Source organism: Mauremys mutica, chromosome 6 (assembly GCF_020497125.1).
Source record: "Mauremys mutica isolate MM-2020 ecotype Southern chromosome 6, ASM2049712v1, whole genome shotgun sequence".
In the NCBI taxonomy this organism is placed as follows: Eukaryota; Metazoa; Chordata; order Testudines; family Geoemydidae; genus Mauremys; species Mauremys mutica.
In genome coordinates, this window is record NC_059077.1 from 48,000,493 (window position 1) to 48,020,000 (window position 19,508).

The 19,508-nt window shown below is 38.7% G+C and overlaps 1 protein-coding gene across 3 annotated transcripts in view; it reads right to left on the reverse strand.

The window, feature by feature from the left end:
• The window catches only part of RAD17 (RAD17 checkpoint clamp loader component), a 32,601-nt gene that overhangs the window by 9,721 nt on the left and 3,372 nt on the right, over positions 1–19,508 (reverse strand). For 2 of the 3 annotated variants that reach the window (XM_045022124.1, XM_045022125.1), the window contains exons 3-15: positions 19,159–19,428; positions 18,403–18,486; positions 14,925–15,081; positions 14,273–14,409; positions 11,507–11,559; positions 11,286–11,411; positions 11,126–11,195; positions 10,615–10,726; positions 6,942–7,136; positions 4,084–4,169; positions 3,737–3,883; positions 3,086–3,232; positions 2,039–2,159 (exon numbers count right to left, since the gene is read on the reverse strand). In XM_045022124.1, coding sequence (XP_044878059.1) covers positions 2,039–2,159; positions 3,086–3,232; positions 3,737–3,883; positions 4,084–4,169; positions 6,942–7,136; positions 10,615–10,726; positions 11,126–11,195; positions 11,286–11,411; positions 11,507–11,559; positions 14,273–14,409; positions 14,925–15,081; positions 18,403–18,486; positions 19,159–19,428 — 1,705 coding nt within the window. Of the gene's footprint in view, positions 1–2,038; positions 2,160–3,085; positions 3,233–3,736; positions 3,884–4,083; positions 4,170–6,941; positions 7,137–10,614; positions 10,727–11,125; positions 11,196–11,285; positions 11,412–11,506; positions 11,560–14,272; positions 14,410–14,924; positions 15,082–17,940; positions 18,048–18,402; positions 18,487–19,158; positions 19,429–19,508 lie in introns of those variants that run through there. The other variant, XM_045022126.1, reaches the window with a different exon arrangement.

Sequence of the window (19,508 nt, forward strand, 5' to 3'; positions counted from 1 at the left end):
GCATCTGCCTTGGTCCCATCGGTGTCCGCTCCTCAAGGCGGAGTGGTGTCTAGAGTCTCTGTCAGACGGAACCCAGCCAGACAACCTGGTGGGGGTTGACGGCAACCTACATGGACTACGCACGGGATGGTCGCTGAGCAGCGAATGGCATCAGGAACATTCCCTCGACTGAGACTGGTATCGAGTCGGAGGTGACTCCGGAGATCCTAGTGGTGGCTTGCCTCTGGACCGCGCAGCCAACATTGGCAGTGCTCCTGGTACCGGCATGGACATAACGTCCCAGGTCGCTTGCAGGGCCTCTAGTGTGAAGGGGATCCGGACATCCAGGGAAGCCTGCTCTGAATGGGGAATGGGCCGGGCTACACTGCTCGACTTGAGTCGGAGGCCTGGAGGCCAATGGGGACCGAGGACTGCCCAACATGGGTGTAGCCTCTCCGCCTGTTTTGTTCCCGTGCCATGGCAGAGATGGCCTCTTCTTAGCCTTCTTAGCGTGCCCGGTGGACGGGGAGAAGTGCCAACTGGCAGATGGCACCGGGGGGGGGGGGAGAGGAGGAGAAAAAGATCGCCACGCACCAAAGCCGTGGTGCCGACTCGCAGCAGCGCGCCAGAGTCGGGGTCAACATCGACTCCATCAGGATGGCCCAGAGTCTAATGTCTCTCTCCTTCGGTTTGAGGCTTAAACAACTTGCAACAATCACTGAGATGGATTTCATCCAAACAGCGTAAACAGTCCACATGTGGATCACTCACTGGCACTGGTCGCCTACAAGTGTCGCATGACTTAAAACCCAGGGCGCGGTGCATGCCCTGGCCCGGGCGCAATAGCTAAACTAAACTAAAACTAATCAAACTACTAACTACAGGTACCATACACTGAACAAACAACAAAGCTGGGGCAGAGCACTTCCAAAGCATCTTCACAAGAAGGAACTGAGGATGGGGGGGGAGCATGCAGTGCCTCTTATACTGCACAATGGAGGCGCCACTCCAGGGGTTGCTCGGGGAAAAACTTCAAACATCGGTGCACGTGGCAAGCACACACACCTATTGTGGAATACACATGATCAATCACTTGAACTCCTGCTCAAATGAATCACCTTGTTTATGGATATGTGCATTACCTCAGCACAAGAAAAAGACCCAAATGTCCTGTCATTTAAGAACATTTGGGATATAGCTATAACCACCTACTCACATGGGGAAGTATATTGGAATCAAACTTCTAATATAAAGTTTTGTTGCTATATGAACATAAAGAACATAACTGGGTCAGACCAAAGGTCCATCTAGCCCAGTATCCTATCTTCCGACAGTGGCCAGTGCCAGCTGCCCCAGAGGGAACAAACAGAACAAGTAATCATCAAGTGGTCGCTCATTCTGAGCTTCTGGCAAACAGAGGGTAGGGACACCATTCCTGCCCATCCTGGTTAATAGCCACTGATGAACTTATCCTCTATGAATTTATCCAGTTCTTTTTTGAACCCTGTTATGGTCTTGGCCTTCACGACATCCTCTGGCAAGGAGTTCCACAGGCTGACTGTGCACTGTGTGGAGAAATACTTCTTTCTTTGTTTTAAACCTGCTGCCTATTAATTTCATTTGGTGACTCCTAGTTCTTGTGTTATGAGGAGTAAACAACACTCCCTTATTTACTTTCTCCACACCAGTCATGATTTTATAGACCTCAATCATATCTCCCCTTAGCAGTCTCTTTTCCAAACTGAAAAGTCCCAGTCTTACTAATCTCTCCTCATATGGAAGCCATTCCATACCCCTAAATCATTTTTGTTGCCCTTTTCTGAACCTTTTCCAATTCCAATACATCTTTTTTTGAGATGAAGTGACCACATCTGCACACAGTATTCAAGATGTGGGCATACCATGGATTTATATAGAGGCAACACAATATTTATTCCACAATGTGCTGTTTTCTTATCTAGGCAACACTGCAGATTGTGTTCTGATTTTAGCTCACAAGGACCTTCCATATGTATTATGGATAGAAATTTAAACTTTTTTTTTAACAAAAAAAAACTACCTTGGTTTCTCATTGGATTTGTCAGCATGGCAAGAAAAGGCAACAGCTGGGTTTGAAGGCATAAAGGTGGTAAACAGAAACTTGAAAATAGAGATTTTGCAGCGAGGCAGTTTTCTTGATACTAATGGGGGGAGGGGGGAAGGGAGGGAACAAAAAACAAAATATCACAAGTGAGAAAACATAGTACCTAAAAGCTTAATTAAGCTCCAAAGAAACCAAAGAATCCATGTTTTGGCTCTATTATTTTGTCAGTATAATTATGTAGGTTACTATGATATGTTAAAAGCTGTAATGAATGTTCACCCAAACATTCCACATCATACAAAACAGCATAATAAGCCTTGCCCTTGCCTAGTGGATTGTTCTTCAAACAGCCATTAAGGGATGAGGGTTCAGACAAAAGATAAGCAACAAGGTTTAATTAAAAAACAAAAAACTTCAACATTAAGTTTATTTACTTCAAATCTGTTTTATGTTTCTCTTGCAAGTTTCCTGAGGATTCTTATAATTGAATTATAGGATGCCTCAGTCAGGCTTTCCAGACAGCATAAGGCACCTTTTAAATGAAGTACAATTTTTTTCAAGAGCTTTGTAATCTTATAGTTGAGCTGTTGATCACAAACAGCTAAGGCAAGGCAATAGTAAGGGAATCAATAATTGTCCACCTTACAAATCAGACTAAGATGATTTAAGGGGCATGAGTTTGATTTCATTTACAACACACTTCATTATATTTCTTTTTCACTAATTTTGTACTGTATTAACTAGAATTTCAAGAATCTCAGAAATCCTGTAGTACAATCTCTTAATTTTGGGTGTAAAACAGTCTGTTTTCTGGGACCCCTAGTTATTTTCTAATTAGTAGAAAATAAGTTTTTAAGTCTATATCTGAAAACTGATTTAAAAAAAAAAAAAGGTATTTCCATACACTTCTATATTTGTTTAATATATTGTTTCTAACATGAATAGTCCCGTAAACAACACTATAAATCATAGCAGTTAAATTTCCAAATTTAAACAAAAGTATCTTAAATGTGAAGTATTTACCTTTTTATTGATTAGGAACCACTGGGGTTTATGAAAAGGCCGAAAACCCATTCCTCCTTGGCAATGGGCAAAGGCTCTAGCGGTATTTGAATGTATCACACCTCTTGTGGCCACAGATGCACTGTATTCCCTGAGTGTAAGTCGTGACTAAAACAAAACATGACATTATGCAAATTGTGAAGTTTGCAGAGTCAGTGTGGAAGTTTATAAAGGTGAGCAAATATTGCTGTAAATGTGCAGCTACTCATCCATGTTTGGAACACTCGTTAAAGGATGAAAGCATTAACTGGCTTAGTTATTTCAAGTGAAAGGCATATTCTCTGAACCAATTTTTAATATGTATTCACCATAACCCTAAAAAGACAGCACTTCTGGCAAGTATTTTGTACACACTATTGTATGTTGTAGGAAATATTAATACAAAGCATACCAAAAATGTGTACAGCTGGTTAAAATGTACACATAGTTTAGGATATAGTAACAATTATGCCTACACTTTCAGGAGAGTTAGACTTGCATAGCTGTAGATAAACTAAAATGTTTATAAATGGTAAAAACCTACATTGTTTTCTTTTACTATAAATCAGTAAGAATGCATAGATATGTGGCTGCAGGATATGAAAATTAAGAGTGAAAATGTGTCAAACTTACATTCCAGTTACTACAGAGGAAGTCAGCAGCACTCAAGTATTCACTGGCTCTCACAAGATCATCTATATCAGTGAAAAAATCTACATAGTTTTGGTGAAGATATAAATTAAATAGGTCCCCAGGCATGTGTGACTTTTCTACAATATCCTAGTTAATTAAAAAAACAAAAAACAACAACCACAAATTAGTCTATGTTCTGCACAAAGAGAAGTGTTATGTAATGTTAATAAGTCTATTTTATTTATAATTATTCACACAGTAAATGATAAAACTGCTGTGTCCATCAAATTGCATAAATACCTGTAAGTCTTATTAATGGGTATCAAATGATTAATAAAGGCCTTTACCTCAGGTTGGACAAGTAAGGTGTCTCTTTCATATTCAGATAGATGAGACGGTAGCTGAGGAAATTCTGAATCAGATAGTGGTTCTCCTATAAGCAATTTAAATAGTGCCACAGTCTTTAATATTAAACATAGCATTATTTTTATGTTTGTACTGAACATTAATAAAAAAAATCAGGAATAAAAATCAAGCCTCATCTTCATATTTAAACTTATGGTGGTAAAGAAGGGGTGGGGGTAATGCTAGCTATGTATAATGATAATAAGATGCAATTATCAGTTTATTAGAATACTGAGAATGAAGTCTTATTTTCCTATTGGTTACTGTGTTGGTTCTTAATTGCTAGGAAAAGTCTAGAGCCAAAGTCACTGCTGGCAAAAGCAGAGCTGCACCCCCTTACGTTTTTAGTGAATTAGGCCCCAGTTCCGTAAATGTAATGTATCCATGGCAACAGGCAGTACAACTGTTAACTTTAGCACCTAAACAAGATTATATTTGCTTCACACTTTCATGATTTATAGTAACAATGGCCTCTTCTTCATCAGGTATTTCCTGGAACTAATCACCAAGAATCATTGGCTTTAATTGCCAGGAAATGCTTGATGCAAGCATTATTGCTTAGATCCATATTGCTGACTGTGTAGTATAGGTTAATTAGTTATATTATGGGTAGGGCTGTTGATTAATCAGTTAACTCACATGATTAACTGTGTGATTAAAATTGTGATTAATCGTGATTAATATTTTGAGTTAAACAATAGAATACCAATTGAAATTTATTAAAATATTTATGGATTGTTTCTACATTTTCAAATATATTGATTTAAATTACAAGACAGAATATAAAGTGTACAGTGCTCACTTTATATTTATGATTAGAAATATTTGCACTGTAAAAATGATAAAATAAATGGTATTTTTCAATTCACCTTGCACAAGTACTGTAGTGCAATCTTTTTATTGTGAAAGTGCAATTTATAAATGTTCAACCAGTTGCTCAGACAGGAAGTAGGACTGAGTGGACTTGTAGGCTCTAAAGTTCGACACTTATTTTTGAGTGCAGTTTTTTTTGTACATAATTCTACATTTGTAAATTCAACTTTAATGATAAAGAAATTGTACCACAGGACTTGTATTAAGTGAATTTAAATACACCACTTCTTGTTTTTACAGTCCAAATATTTGTAATAAAAATAAACAAAATGAGCACTGTACAGTTTGTACTCTGTGTTATAACTGAAATCAATATATGTAGAAAACTGCGATTTATTTAAATATTTGTGGATTTCTATTAACAGCACGATTAATCATGCAATTAATTTTTAATCGCTTGACAGCCCTCGTTATGGGTTAATTGTGATGTCATCAACCACTTGTAGAAAGTATTCTCTTTCCTCTCACCATTTTCTCATAATCCCTTTGGACAGGGACTTGGTTTTCTATCTCTGTACAGCACCTAGCAGAACCGGGCTCTGACCAATTAGATCTCTAGGAAGTACCCCAGTATAAAAGTGTTAAATAAATAACTAAATTATAGCTTTTTAAAAATGGTATGTCAAACCAATCTGCCATGTCAGTAAACAAACTACTCCAACAGATAGGCAAGAGGCAAAGTTGCTCCCATGAAGGTTAAAGAGGAGCCACCATAAAAGTAAAGGAAATCTACTCCGGCAGCAAGGAACTGTAGTGGCTAGCAAAAAAGCAAAGAGCAGTGAGGGTTTAAGTACAGAGATCGAAAAGAAAGTAAGTTTGAGTGAGCCTGCATGTATAGAAAGCAAAAGCCTCAATAGTAGTAAGGCAGAAAAAGTAACGAGGAGGTAGGGAAAAGGGTAACAGCCCAGAGAAGCAGCAGCAAACATAATCCTTAAAAAGGGAAGGGAAAGGTAGCAGACAAGAGCCAAGGGGCGGGGAGGTGGGAAGGGAAAGGTAGTAGCAATAGTACAAGTGTCAGGGAAATAGCAGTGGATTGAAGGTAGCAGGATCCTTCAGTAGGAGTAGGAAAATTGAGGCAGCATTAAGCGGACATGGAGACACTACAAGGAGCACACCTCCACATCTTATATCACATGAAAAAGTAGTTTTTATATTACAGGGGTGGCCAAGCTGAGCCTGAGAAGGAGCCAGAATTTACCATTTTAAATTACCAAAGAGCCACAGTAATACATTAGCTCCACCGCCCCCTGTTCCCAGTGCCTCCCAATCAGCTGTTCTGTGGCATACAGGAGGCGGGGGAGGGAGGGGAAGGAGGAGGAGGAGGAGCGAGGGCGTGGCAGGCTCAGGGGAGAGGGCGGGAAGGGGTGAAGGGGGGGCAGGGCCTGTGGCAGAGCCAGGGGTTGAGCAGTGAGCACCTCCCCGCCCCCCGGGCACATTGGAAAGTTGGCATCTGTAGCTCTAGCCCTGGAGTTGGTGCCTATACAAGGAGCCTCATATTAAACTTCTGAAGAGCCGCACATGGCTCTGGAGCCACAGGTTGGCCACCCCTGTTATATTATTACAAGGCAACTATCTCATCACAGAGTTCTGAAGGCTACACATCCCAATTATCCCTCATGGCTTATGACGACATCTGAATCACTGGATGGAATTATAACCATGTAATTTTAGTATATTCACACAGTAAAGCTTTTCTGAAGTGTACATTATTTACACATTGGATGTGTACAGCCAATGACAGTCCAAGCTATGAGAAACAAATTGCTGTTGGCAACGGCTAACCTCTTTACACGATCACTAATGATTAAACCAACAGTTGAGTCAAAGGTAATTCTAAGAAAGAGTTTTGCAAATCCAGTGACCATCTACAGATCATTAATTGTTTCTCATTTGGACAATGAATAATGAGTAAATAAAGTCCTCTTACTTTTGCAGTAAAGTATTTTCCCCAAAGCATGGAAAAGAAAGATGGAGGCATCTTTGCCACCAATAGCTTGTATCTCCTGGTTTTCTAAGGTCTTATCAGCTTTCTTTTTCTTCTTGGTTCTGGATGCTTCTGTATTACTTTTTAATGTAGACTTCCCTTTTTTCCTTGACCACAAGTTGTTCTCTGATGAGTACTCTAACAATCAAAGCAACAAAACAACTAGAATAAAGCAGGTACTATCATTAGTGAATTAAAAAGGGAGAGCTCCTGAACAGTCACTTTTTACAACTATATTAACCCTCTTATTTGTTGAGTGACGGATTTTCATCTTGTAACAAATAAATCTTCTATTTCACAGATTTTAATGTGTTTTCTATTTATTAATAAGTAATGGACACAAGTACCAAGTTCATTTACTCTGATGGTATATATGCACTTAAGTCAATGTCCTGTTCCATATTTATACTTTAAGCTAATACTGACGTGACAAAATGCTTGTTTCAGTGTCAAGATGAATGCCCCCTCAAAAACTAAACACTCAAACTTACTCAAGTTTTGAAAAAGGTGCCCAAGTCACCTAGCTTGCTTTTTTTGGTAATTATTTTAATAGAACCTTTCACATATATGAACAAGTACAAAATCCCTTCCAGACACACTATTTGACATTATCTCCTTGTTAACATGTCACAGGAATTATATTTGCAATGGGTCAGTCACATTCTGTTCAGTTATCAATGTATCATATATATGAACCTTCTGTGCAACATCCTAGTCCAACTGGGAGGAGGAGGGGGGAGAGGAAACGAGAGAGAGAGATTGACTCTTTGACTGACTGTCCTTTTGGTGCATCTTCCAACAGTCTACTGCTTCTGCAGTAACCTGAACCATTAAAAAAGCCCCTTATCCCAGGGGTAGCCAACTTGAGAAGGAGCCAAAATTTGCCAATGTACATTGCCAAAGAGCCACAGTAATATGTCATAAGTCCCCCAACCAGTTCCACCCCACTGCTCGCAGCGCCTCCTGATCAGCTGTTTCGTGGTGTGCAGGAGGCTCGGGGGGCAGGGGAGAGAAGCGAGGGGACAGCAGGCTCAGGGGAGGGGGCAGGAAGGGGTGGAGTGGGGACAGGGCCTGTGGCAGAGCCAGGGGTTGAGCAGTGAGCACCCCCCCGCATATTGGAAAGTTGGCACCTGTAGCTCCAGCCCCAAAGTCGGTGCCTATACAAGGAGCCACATATTAACTTCTGAGGAACCGCATGCGACTCCGGAGCCACAGGTTGGCCACTCCTGCCTTATTCAAATGCTCTATGCTTAAGAGTTGCATAGATTTTATCTGCTGTCTCTTGTCTATTTTTTTCCAGGTGTATCAATATCTCCATTACTATTACTTAACAAATTGTATTATTCCAATTATGGGTATGATGTGTTTTCTGCTACAATAATTTGTTACGGAATTCTGGATGCCATGAAGAGTCTAATGTGGAGCTGTAGTTCCTGTAAAGTTACTGAAGGGCTGTTATCTGTTCAATCTAATTTTAAGCCAGTATACCTGAATGGTTGAAAAATTCCCACTAAATACAAACAATTGCTTTTCTCTTCATATTCTCTACAACAGAGATTAGTGAAACTATATAATCACTAGTGTGGGATACCTTTGGTAAAGGACTCAAGTAATTTTCTTGTACTGAACAAACAGAAGTTGTCATTCCTTGTGCCAGATTTTCTGACATTTGTCCAAAGTTCTCTTTGTAACGCTCTCTCATTTTTTCATAAAGGTACATTTGTATACAGAGTCCATTGCATTTGAAGTTTTATATACATACACATTAGCTTGTAATTTTAAGAAGATTTAAATAACTTGCAGTACATATTTCAGCACCAACTCTTGCAGACTATTAGTGAATCTCAGAACTTAAGTGACATTTTTCTGGTACTCTCCAAATACTTATTATCACCCACTTACTGGTACACTATTAATCTCAGACTGTTAGCTGGTAAAAATAAGGATAACTTTATACTGAAAAATTACTTTCCCGCCTTCCTTATATATTCAGTGGGTTTTTTTTTTCCCTGTAAAAATGTATACACTTTATACAAATCACTAGAAACGGACACAAACTGAATATATTAGAGGCAAAACCATTAACTTTTAATATGAAAATCAATAATATCCAGAAGGGGAAATAGGAAAATTTAAACTCTGAGTTATCAATCAAGAAACAAAATTACAAAATCAAATGTTTAAGATATTATGCAAATCCTTCAGAAAGTAAAATTAACAAGAACAAATTAATGTGCACTAAACCCTGAACTATCACATTTCTTTCGTTTGTTTGTTATGGGAGGGAATTTCTAAAGCATTCAACATTGGCCTCCAACGCGGAGAGCTGTTGAAAAATCACAACTTGTGGCATTTGCTGTAGCTCTGATTGCCCCATCATTGTCACTGAACACACATGAAACGACATGCATTTTAAATTTGAGATGGTAGGAAATAATTGAACCGACTGTGACAAGTCTGTTACTCCAGAGACAAAGTGGATGAGATAATATCTTTCCTTGGACCAAGTTCTGTTGGTGTGAGAGACCATCTTTCTAGCTCACACAGGTATCTTCTTCAGGTCTGGCCTATCATTATGTTTATTATATTCAGATAAACCACCTCTTGACTACCAAGCCAGCACATATATTTTTAATTTGAAGGATTATGTTAGCACCATCTATTGGTTTAAAGTGAACTGCAACTCCTAAATTTTCACTTTTACAATGCCCAGGTCATATTTTTTGTATGTGTATGAGATCTTGACAAATTCTAATCTGTTTCAGAGTTTCCACTGAGATATGGAAATATATATTTGGGTCTCCTTTAAGTACAAATTTTCATTTTAAATGAAGTGTGCAGCAGAAAGTAGTACATTACTTCCTGGAAGTTTTCTCCTTTAAGTAAATGGCATATTTAAAATAAAACTTGGCGACCCTTAGCTTAAGGCAGGTCTAGTATTGCCCTCCCTCAGCAAGAGACTGGACATTGAAGGATTATTTGATCACCCTCTGAGTGGGGCGCAGGTAAGGTGGCCAACTTTCTAATGTGTGAAAACCACACACAGAGTTGGAACCTCTCCTGAACCCTGCTCTGCCTCTTTTGTTGAGACCATGCCCCCTGCTCTACCTCTTTCCTTTGAAGCCCTGCCCACTGCTCCTCTTTCCCCCCTCATCATTCGCTACTCTCTCCATCTCCCTCCCCCGGCCAGTTGAGCAGGGCTGTTGGGGTACAGGGGTGAGTGGGAACTGAGCTCTGGGCATGGGAAAACATCTGTTTCCAGATTAAGTAGTGTGTCATGAAAGCTCTGCTTGGTAAAATCATAAACAAAAGGAAAGCACATCAAGAGTCAGGAAGAAAGAGCATAATTTAAAAATCTTAACCTCCACCTTCTCTTCTCCAAAGCTATGTATTAACTCTAAATCTAGTTGGCTAATATTAAGAAAAGTTCTTGCTCTTATGCTATTATTAAGGTAAGGCATCTAAGACACTCAACCACAGTATTAAAATAATTCCTCCCTCCTATCCCTGCTGGCAATGTGCATCTGGAGAGGATTTTCTGCAAGGTTGGCATAATTGGGTTTAAAAAAAAAAAAGAGTCTGCCACAGAATTGGTGAGAAAGTTCTATATATTTACCTTTCAAAGACGAAAACTGAAGACTGTTTATTGCACTTCTAATATCACCTGAACAGCCTTTACAAATCAACTCTAAAGAGGTTTTATCAGGGACAGCAAATTTTTCTCCATTCTAAAAGATAAAGCAAAAATAATTGCAATATCTGAAGTAAAAACAACTTTCAAATTTTTAATGCATACCCAAGGCCTACTATTACTGCCAGTGTGGAGTCCATCTGCAATATCACCATTGTGAAAATAATTTGCTTCATATGCTTTAGCAGGTGCTTTCTGCAGCATACAGAAGAATTTTCAAAAGTCACCTCAGGAATTAGACTAGACACTTCTCTATGAATCCAAAGTCACTACTTTTGGCAAACAAGCCACTTTCGTAAGTTTGATCCCTGGATTACAACAACACAGGGATGAAACCACAACATGATCAAAAACTAATACTCTAGCTTTAACAGCCTGAAATGTTTCGCTGTGATCCTAGCACCATGTGGAAGTCAAGCAGTTTTTGATGCCTTACCATACTTGCTTCTGCTGTAGCTATTCGATTAAGAACTTTCATCATCATTGTTGGAGCCACAGGGTTAAAACTATCAAATTCAATAAGAAAAAGTTTTCATTAAACTACTGGTTCTACACTTAACCTTCTGGTTAATTTTATGCAGTGAATGATCTCTTACCTAATACTAGATATACAGAGTTCTTCCTGAATTTCCTTTGGAAATAATAACTTTTGGTTGCTGTCTCCACTGAGACTGTCTGAGATTATAAATACAAGGGGACATCTACTTGTCCGCACAAACCTCCTAAAACACAAAACAAACATAACAAGGGTCACAAACTCTAGTTTACTGGCAGTTGTTAAGGATTTTAGCCCATAAGCAGATTAGTTACAACTCACCTCAGAATCTCGTGTAAACTGTCACGGTCACGATAAAACTGGTTAGGCATATCCTAGTGAAAACAAATGAAGTATTGTAATTCAAGTGTATCTGTTCTCTGCTAGTGGATTGAAAGTTAAACTGTCTGTTTTCATAGAAGGCTTTTTCTCCAGTCCACACTGGCTTCAAGCAAAATTCAACATGTGGTTAGAGAAGCTGCATAAATGTCTAGTTAAATAATTTTTCAAATAAACTTAATATAGGAACAGAGCAGCAGAAGAAAATAGTGGTTCTGTGCCCTTTTTCTCCTTTATTATGGATTAAGAGGCCTGAAAATTTCCCTGCTTTCCAAAAATGTGTGTGTGTTTTTTTTTAAAACTAGGAATTCAAATCTTGTCTACTTTGTCTTTCCTGGGGTTTACGGAGGACTAGACAACTAGGAGACTTATGAGCTCAGAAAGATCATGTCAGAGAAACATGACTGACGAGAGAGGTGATTTTTCATTCAGTGTTTAAAATGGATTTAAAATAGGTGTTAAACAAAAATGCCTGAACAAATAATTTGAAGAAAAGACTATTCTCCAGGCCCCTTCTAGTGAGGGCAGTGAAAGAGCCACACTCACATGTATTAGCCCTCCAAGAACGTCCCACAACAAAACAAGGAAGACTAGACTTTACATCCTTGATATTTCTAAGGAGAAAAACAAGCAGAATTAAAGCATTTTAGAAAAAAACAAATCTTTCAGGCTCTCTTCATACATCATAAAGCAGCAAAAAGAGGGTACAACCACAAATAATTTCACTTTTCAGGCTACCTTTAAAGTTATATATGGGAACCGAGTGTGAGCACTGCTCTTCAACATTGTCTTGAGCTATCTTTTGGTAGCACACTCACTTACTTCTATGGCCAGAGGTTAAAGCAATTTCTGCCTTCCAATCAACTCACATGGGTATAACTAAAGCCAGTTATACAGGTTCAAGGAAGACTGCAGAACTCTGGTCTGTGGTACATAACCCTTTAGAAACATAATAGCCATAATATGTTTACCAAGTAAATGTAAATGATCACAAATCACAGCTTTCAATAGCACCCTTTTGTTGCCTTAGACTCACTCCTCAAACCCATGCCTCCACTTCTCCCTGAACGGGATCTCAATTTCTTCCAAGAGAAAACTGACAAATATGAAGTAACTTTCTCCGTCCCTTCATCTTATCTTTCCTTCCCCTCCTATGACCAAAAGTTTATCATCTGCTTTCTTCCTCTAACCCCTCAATTTCCCCCCTCCCATTTGCTGATCTCCCTTACACCCACCCACTCTCACCCCCTCCTTACTTTTCTCCTTAACCTCTCTCCACTCCCTCTGACTCTTTCCCTTCACAATTCAAGTATGCTTCAGACTCTCTCATCTTAAGCAAGTGTGGCCAAAGGTGGAATTTTTCTCCAGCTACTTCCCCTTGCCCGTTTCCCCTTCCATCTCTAAATTAATTGAACACATTAACTACAAATCACTGTCTGGAGCTCCTCTCCTCCAATTCCATCTTAGACTCTTGCCAATCCAGCTTCCACCCTTTGCACTGCTATCTTCATCCTTCTAGACCTGTCAACCACTTCTAACACAGTCAGCTATGCTCCTCTTGAAATCTTGCCCTCCCTTGGCTTCCTTTCCTGGTTTTTCTCCTACCTCTCTAATAGCTCCTTCAGAGGAGTCTCCTCATCCCCCTCTAGATTTATGTGGGGGTTCCATACACATCTGTCCTTGGTCCCCTGTCTCTTCCCTCTACACCATTTCTCTTGATAATCTCATTGCAAACACAAATTCAACTCAACTCTTTCTCTATGCTGATCACTCAGTTTTACTTCTCTGCCCTAACTAATATTTCAGCCTGTCGCTCTAACATCTCCTCACAGATGTCTACTCATCAGCGTCAAGATCAGCATAGCTAAAACAGAACCCTTTAATCTTTCCCTCCCCACAAGTCTTCCCTGCTACCTTCTCTCTCAATTACTGCGGACAACACCACCATTCTGCCTGTCACTCAGGCTGATAATCTCATCATAACCTATCATATCCACCCATACAGCTAAAACTGTCATCCAGGTGCTCATCTCCTAACTCGATTACTGCAATATAATTTATACTGACCTTCACAAATATAATTTTGCCCCACTCATTTCCATTCAGAATTCTGCTGCAAAGACCATTTTCATATCTTGTTGTTTTGACCATGTCTCCTCTCTCTTTGTATCCCTCCACTAGCTCCTCCTTCTCTATTGCATCAAACATAAGCTACTTGTCTTCATTTTCAAGGCTCTGGTAGCCTATCCCTATCCTACATATTTTTCATTCACTGTCAACATGTTGACTCCTGCCTTCAATTGGCCACTGATGTCAGTGATGTCCATCACCCATTGTTTGAAAATTTAACAAGCAGCTTCGTGCTTCCTCCCGTGCTGCCCCTCATGCTTGGGAGAAGCTCCCATAAACCTCCTTCATCCTCTGTGCTGCGATGTCTACAAAAACATGACAATGGTTAGGATGCTAATGTGCTGGGACTACAACCTTCACCCTGACCAATGCTGTTTCAGTGTTTCTTTGTACCGTCTGTATTGAATCATCTTTTATCTCCTGTGCTATACTTAGAATGTAAGCTCTCTGGGGTAAGGGAGAGTCTTTTTTGTCCTTTGTTTGTACTCCAGCACCTAGCACAAGGAGGTCCTGGTCCATGATGAGGGCCTCTAGGTCCTATGCTAATACAAGTAAATAATTTCAAGAGTTTTTACTTACTTCAATGAGAATAAGTTTATCATCAGCCTCTGTGGATTCCCCTAGCATCTGAAGTTTGTTATACTTATTTGCTCTTAACAGAAAGTCTTGAAAGAGAGCAGTCTGGGCCTGACTGGGAAGCATCTGAAAACTTGATTCTGAAGAGGAAAATTCATTAAAAAATGTCCCATATTATATCAAATATTATAAATACATACAAGAGCCATCATATCCCCTTGATATTTCCTGTTAATGACTATTTAACAGTCTACTGTCAAATATGTTCCCAAACTCTTTTTAAAGGATAAAATCCATTGCAACGGGTCTGCCAAAGGCCCTCTGACACGTTTAAGTCTCACTTAGAGGACTTATGTAGTGCTGAGGACATTATATAGGCCCTCTAAACTGAAGTGAATTTCACTCACCAGGTGAACAGCCCTTTTAAAAAAACAAATTCACATTTCAAACGAAAACTAAAAACCAGAACACTGCATTTTGGCTTTAATTTGACATTGCACATCAAACAAATACATAAAACAATCTTTTTGCCAAGCATATTTTCTAGCATCAAATCTCTCAGAAAGAAAATTAAAGTTATTGCTTATTTAATGGTTTTTAGATGTTAAAAATCTTTACAGTTAAGAAACTTTAAAAATAACTGGGAGGAAATTACCATAGTTAAAAGCATCCTTGAAATCTTCTTTCCTAAAGTCTAGAGATATTGGATTTGTCCATTCTTGCACCTGAACATGAAGTTCCTTTGCTAATATTTGTATAGTTGCAGACTTTCCACAACCGGGGGGTCCAGTTAACACTAAAACAGAGCCACCCTATAACAAAAAGAGCACTATAAGCCAAGACTCAAATGTGTCAGAGGAGAAATGCTGGGTTAAGGTTTCTGTTCTTTTGGAGTATTGTATCATTGCTCTATTAAAAACCTGATTTTTAAAATGGGAAAATATGTTAGTTTTATACACATTGCGTACAATATTTAAGCCTTGATTCTACATTGAGATCCACTCTAAGGCCTGGTCTACACTGGGGGGGGTTCGAATTAAGGTACGCAAGTTCAGCTACGCGAATACCGTAGCTGAACTCGAACTACCTTAGTTCGAACTACTTACCCGTCCTGACGGCGCGGGATCGAAGTCCGCGGCTCCCCTGTCGACTCTGCCACCGCCGTTCGCGGTGGTGGAGTTCCGGAGTCGACGGGAGCGCGTTCGGAGTTTGATATATCGCGTCTAGATGAGACGTGATATATCGAACTCCGAGAAGTCGATCGCTACCCACCAACCCGGGCGGGTAGTATGGACGTACCCTAAGTCAAAAGGACTCCTCAAGGGTACATCAGGGATGCTAAAGGATCACAACGCAGAGCCTAAGTAGATCTGGCCACGTAGTAAAGGTTCTAATACGAATGACCAAAAAAACCCCAACAGAACACACCAACACAACAATTTTAAATTGTTTTACCTTATGTAGGATAAGTATAAAATTAAAGAATTAAAGTTAGCTTAAGTTTGGTTAAGGCAATATGTGTGTTGTAAAGAAAGGCCCTGATTAGCAAGTAGAAGGAATGCCTTGAAAATAAAAAAAGTGATGAGGCCAGATGGAATAAAATAGGGAGCACATCTCTGGTTCAACAAATAACTAATGAGATAAGGGGAAATTTATAAAAAGGCCTCTGACGGCCAGCGGTGACTGCAGATGATTTTAAATCACAGAAAGAGAATGTGTCTTAAAATGAGCCAACACGGCCTTTACCCAACTCTCACACCAGTGTTAAAGCCCATGTAATCCTAGGTGCAATTGAAAAACTGTTTCACACCAAGAAGGAGGGGAGGAAAGGCCTTGGGGAAAAAAAAAGGAGATTGTATATCTTATCTGGATTAATACTAGAAATAAGGGTGAACTGTCTCCAATTGGTTTTTAGCTGAAGTCAGTAATTGGCAATGACATCACTTGTTTGTTAGAAAGTATAAAAAGTAAACTCTTAAAGAGTTAATTGCTAATATCCGCTTCCCTATATTGGAGCTGACCAAAAACGGGTCTAAGACCCCTGGGGTTAGTCCATTTGTAAATATCTTGATCAAATGCATATAAATGTTTTGTTACTGTTTGGATGTAGTAATCTTAATTATTTAGGCTTTTTAGACATGTTTAAAGCAACTACATAAAGTAACATTTGGCCTTTGGATTTATTAAAGGAATTTATTGTTAAATTGGTGTTTGGTGATGTCCCATATTAATAAATAATTTCAACACCTTACATTTTAGATAAATTCAAAGTAGACTGAGTTTTAATACTTTGCTGGAACAAGTTGAGTAGGTGCTTTAGAAGGGGTTTTATTTTGCCTTCATCTAAAGTATTTATAACTAGCAAAGGCAGGTTACCAGACTAATTGAACCACAGGCCTGGTCTGATATGACAAGTTTTAGAGTCCTATTTTCAGTGTTAAAAATATTTTTGTCAAGTTAATGTTCTAATATATTCGTACAGCACTGATCTAGTGAACTGGAGACTCAGGCACTCAGTTTCCACTTTGTGAAGACTATCAGTAAGCATTTGTATGCACGAGTCCATTATCTCTCAATGATCTGACTCACACTTTGTATATTCACCACACTACATAATTAGTGGACAGAGGAGAAATGACAGTTTATCATAAATATATTCTATGTATTTTTCTCTGGATTGTGATGGTAAGAAAGGAGGTGTAGACTTGCCATTTTAAAACACTGAGCAAAATGGCCCATAGTTAGGGAATCTGAAAGTTCACATGCCTTGTAGCACTTCACCATAGATAAAATGTAAAAAAAATCTGAAAAATAAAATTATAATCTACATTATAGAATCCATTGTTTGCAATGAGATTTTGCTAATATGATATACAATTTGAGACCCCCACAATAGGATGCTGCACATCAGTCCTGCTTTAAAATGGGCCTTCACAGAAAAATCTTAAAAATGAGATAGAAAATTACCTAGTAGAGGCCCAGTCCTCCATTCCATGAACTACCAAAACTCCCTTTTGGCTTTAGTGGGAATGTTAGGTGTACAAGGAAAACAGGATAGGGCCTTTTTCAGGTTCTCTAGACCATCCCCTTGACCATGTCAAATTGTTCCCCAGCTGTATGTGTGTCTAGGGCTTCCTCCAGTTTAATATTAAACATTTCATTTTGAGATTTCCCCTAAGGAAATGGTAGAACATTTATAGCTTGGTTCTTTTCTGAAAAGTGACCAGAAACAACATCTGAGGTTACATGTTAATTGTGTCTCAATGATTCTTCGTAAGTGTTCTCAGTTTACGAAGAAAAGCCATGCTTTTACAAGCACCAGTTCTACAAAATCAATCTGCCATTATTCAATTCAAGCTTAGGGTTCCTGCACACTAACATATCATCAATAACTGAAGTTCTGCTGAATAAATTAGCATTTCAATGACACCTGTGCAACCCCATTACCTTCAATGGGATTGCACAGGCATAAACTGACCAGAAGTTAGTAAATAATTCTGTTGGTGAAGGAGAAATAGAATCCAGTTTCTCTGATATATACAGACTTTGAAGGGATATAAGAATAGATAAGTTTGAAAAGTAAAGCTGTCACCTACATTGTTAGAATAATTTTATACTGATATTAAAACATCAACACAGTCCTTTCAATATTAAAATAGAATGCCAACTACCTTGTGCATTATATTAAACTCCCAAGATATTCAATTTTCAACAAGATGAGCATTTCTGAGCATCTGTACATAGCAGTTTAAAACAGAAGTTATATTTTCAAATGTGTGTCATCGTTTATGGTGTAATGACCTCACAATGAGCTCCTTCAGATTGCAGTGGTCAGTCACATGGGTCCATTTTTTCATTAAATGTATAAACACGGTGTCTCCCAAACAAAATACAGAGGCTCTCTCTTACTTCAAACCGCATTAAGCCAATTTTGGATTTGTCTCCAGCTGTGCATTAAGAAACACCCTGTTTATCCCCATGAACCCACATAATTCATTCTATTTCAGTGACATGGAGTCTACTGTATATAAGCTATAAAAGGTCTGCAGAGTCATTTCTATGATTACTTGCAAGTTTAACTTCTTACAACTTAATTAAATAAAAACAAATAAAAAATAAAATGTATGGACTACCTGCTTTGGCTGCCTTTGAAATATTTGAGCTTTTAACCAGCTTTCAACTTCTTCAATCTTCTTCTTATGTACAGCAAGCTCATTCTAGAATGAGAAAGGATCTAAGAAATGCATATAAGCTCTGATTTATGAGCTTTTATTGATACAGTTCAAGAATAGTATTTGTGTGTAAAAATGCCAAACATAGTGCTTGTATGAGAATGACCTAGCCACCCTTAACATAATTTAAATACATCCTAAACACAGCAATTAAAAGTAATCCATCACAAATCCCCGCCTTTAACAACTCCAATTCCCCACCAATTTTCCAAATGCCAAGAATCAAAGATGAGCCCTGAAACGATCCCTGAAGTAGAGTTGTTTATTATTTACATACATACCAACAAAGCCATTTCAGAGGTGGATTATTTTAAAAGCATAAGAATGTTAATTTACTACTCCACAGTAGTTCATACCACAAGGTTCCTCATTCTGAGAGTAATAAGTCAATACACACTAACATATTTGAAATGCACCACTAAAAATGCAAGTTCTGTGGATAAATAGCTGTGAAAACCTGAGTTTGTTCAGGATTTTCTCTACAGATAGTTGGCACAGTCAACTAACCATTCAAATTATGCACTGGTGTAAGACAATCTAACATTCAGAAGCTACACTCTGGGTAGGACTAATTTGTAGAAATAGAACAATTCATAAGTTACACAAAAATGATTTTGTATCCCTTACCACATCTAACACTTAGAATACTTCTTGTACCTGTGTTCCTGGTTTGTATTTATCCACCCATGGTTCATTTTGAGACTGGCTTTGATTTTGTTTAGAGTGATCACAAATGTGATCTATTGAGGATGACTTTCCTTTGATTCTGGCCAGAACCTTGTTCTTGCTACTTTCTGGCACAGAGGAATGATCTTTTCTCTTCTGATGCTGATTAGCCTCCCCAGATGACTTCACAAGAAGGGTACTAGATAAGATATTCGTATTCCCAAAGAAATCATCAAATGAAGGTGCCACCCAATCTGTTACCTGACAAAACAAATTTGTGAGGGTTAATGCCAGACAGAATTTCACTTTTTTTTTTCCGCTCTACATTCAGCTGCAGTTGA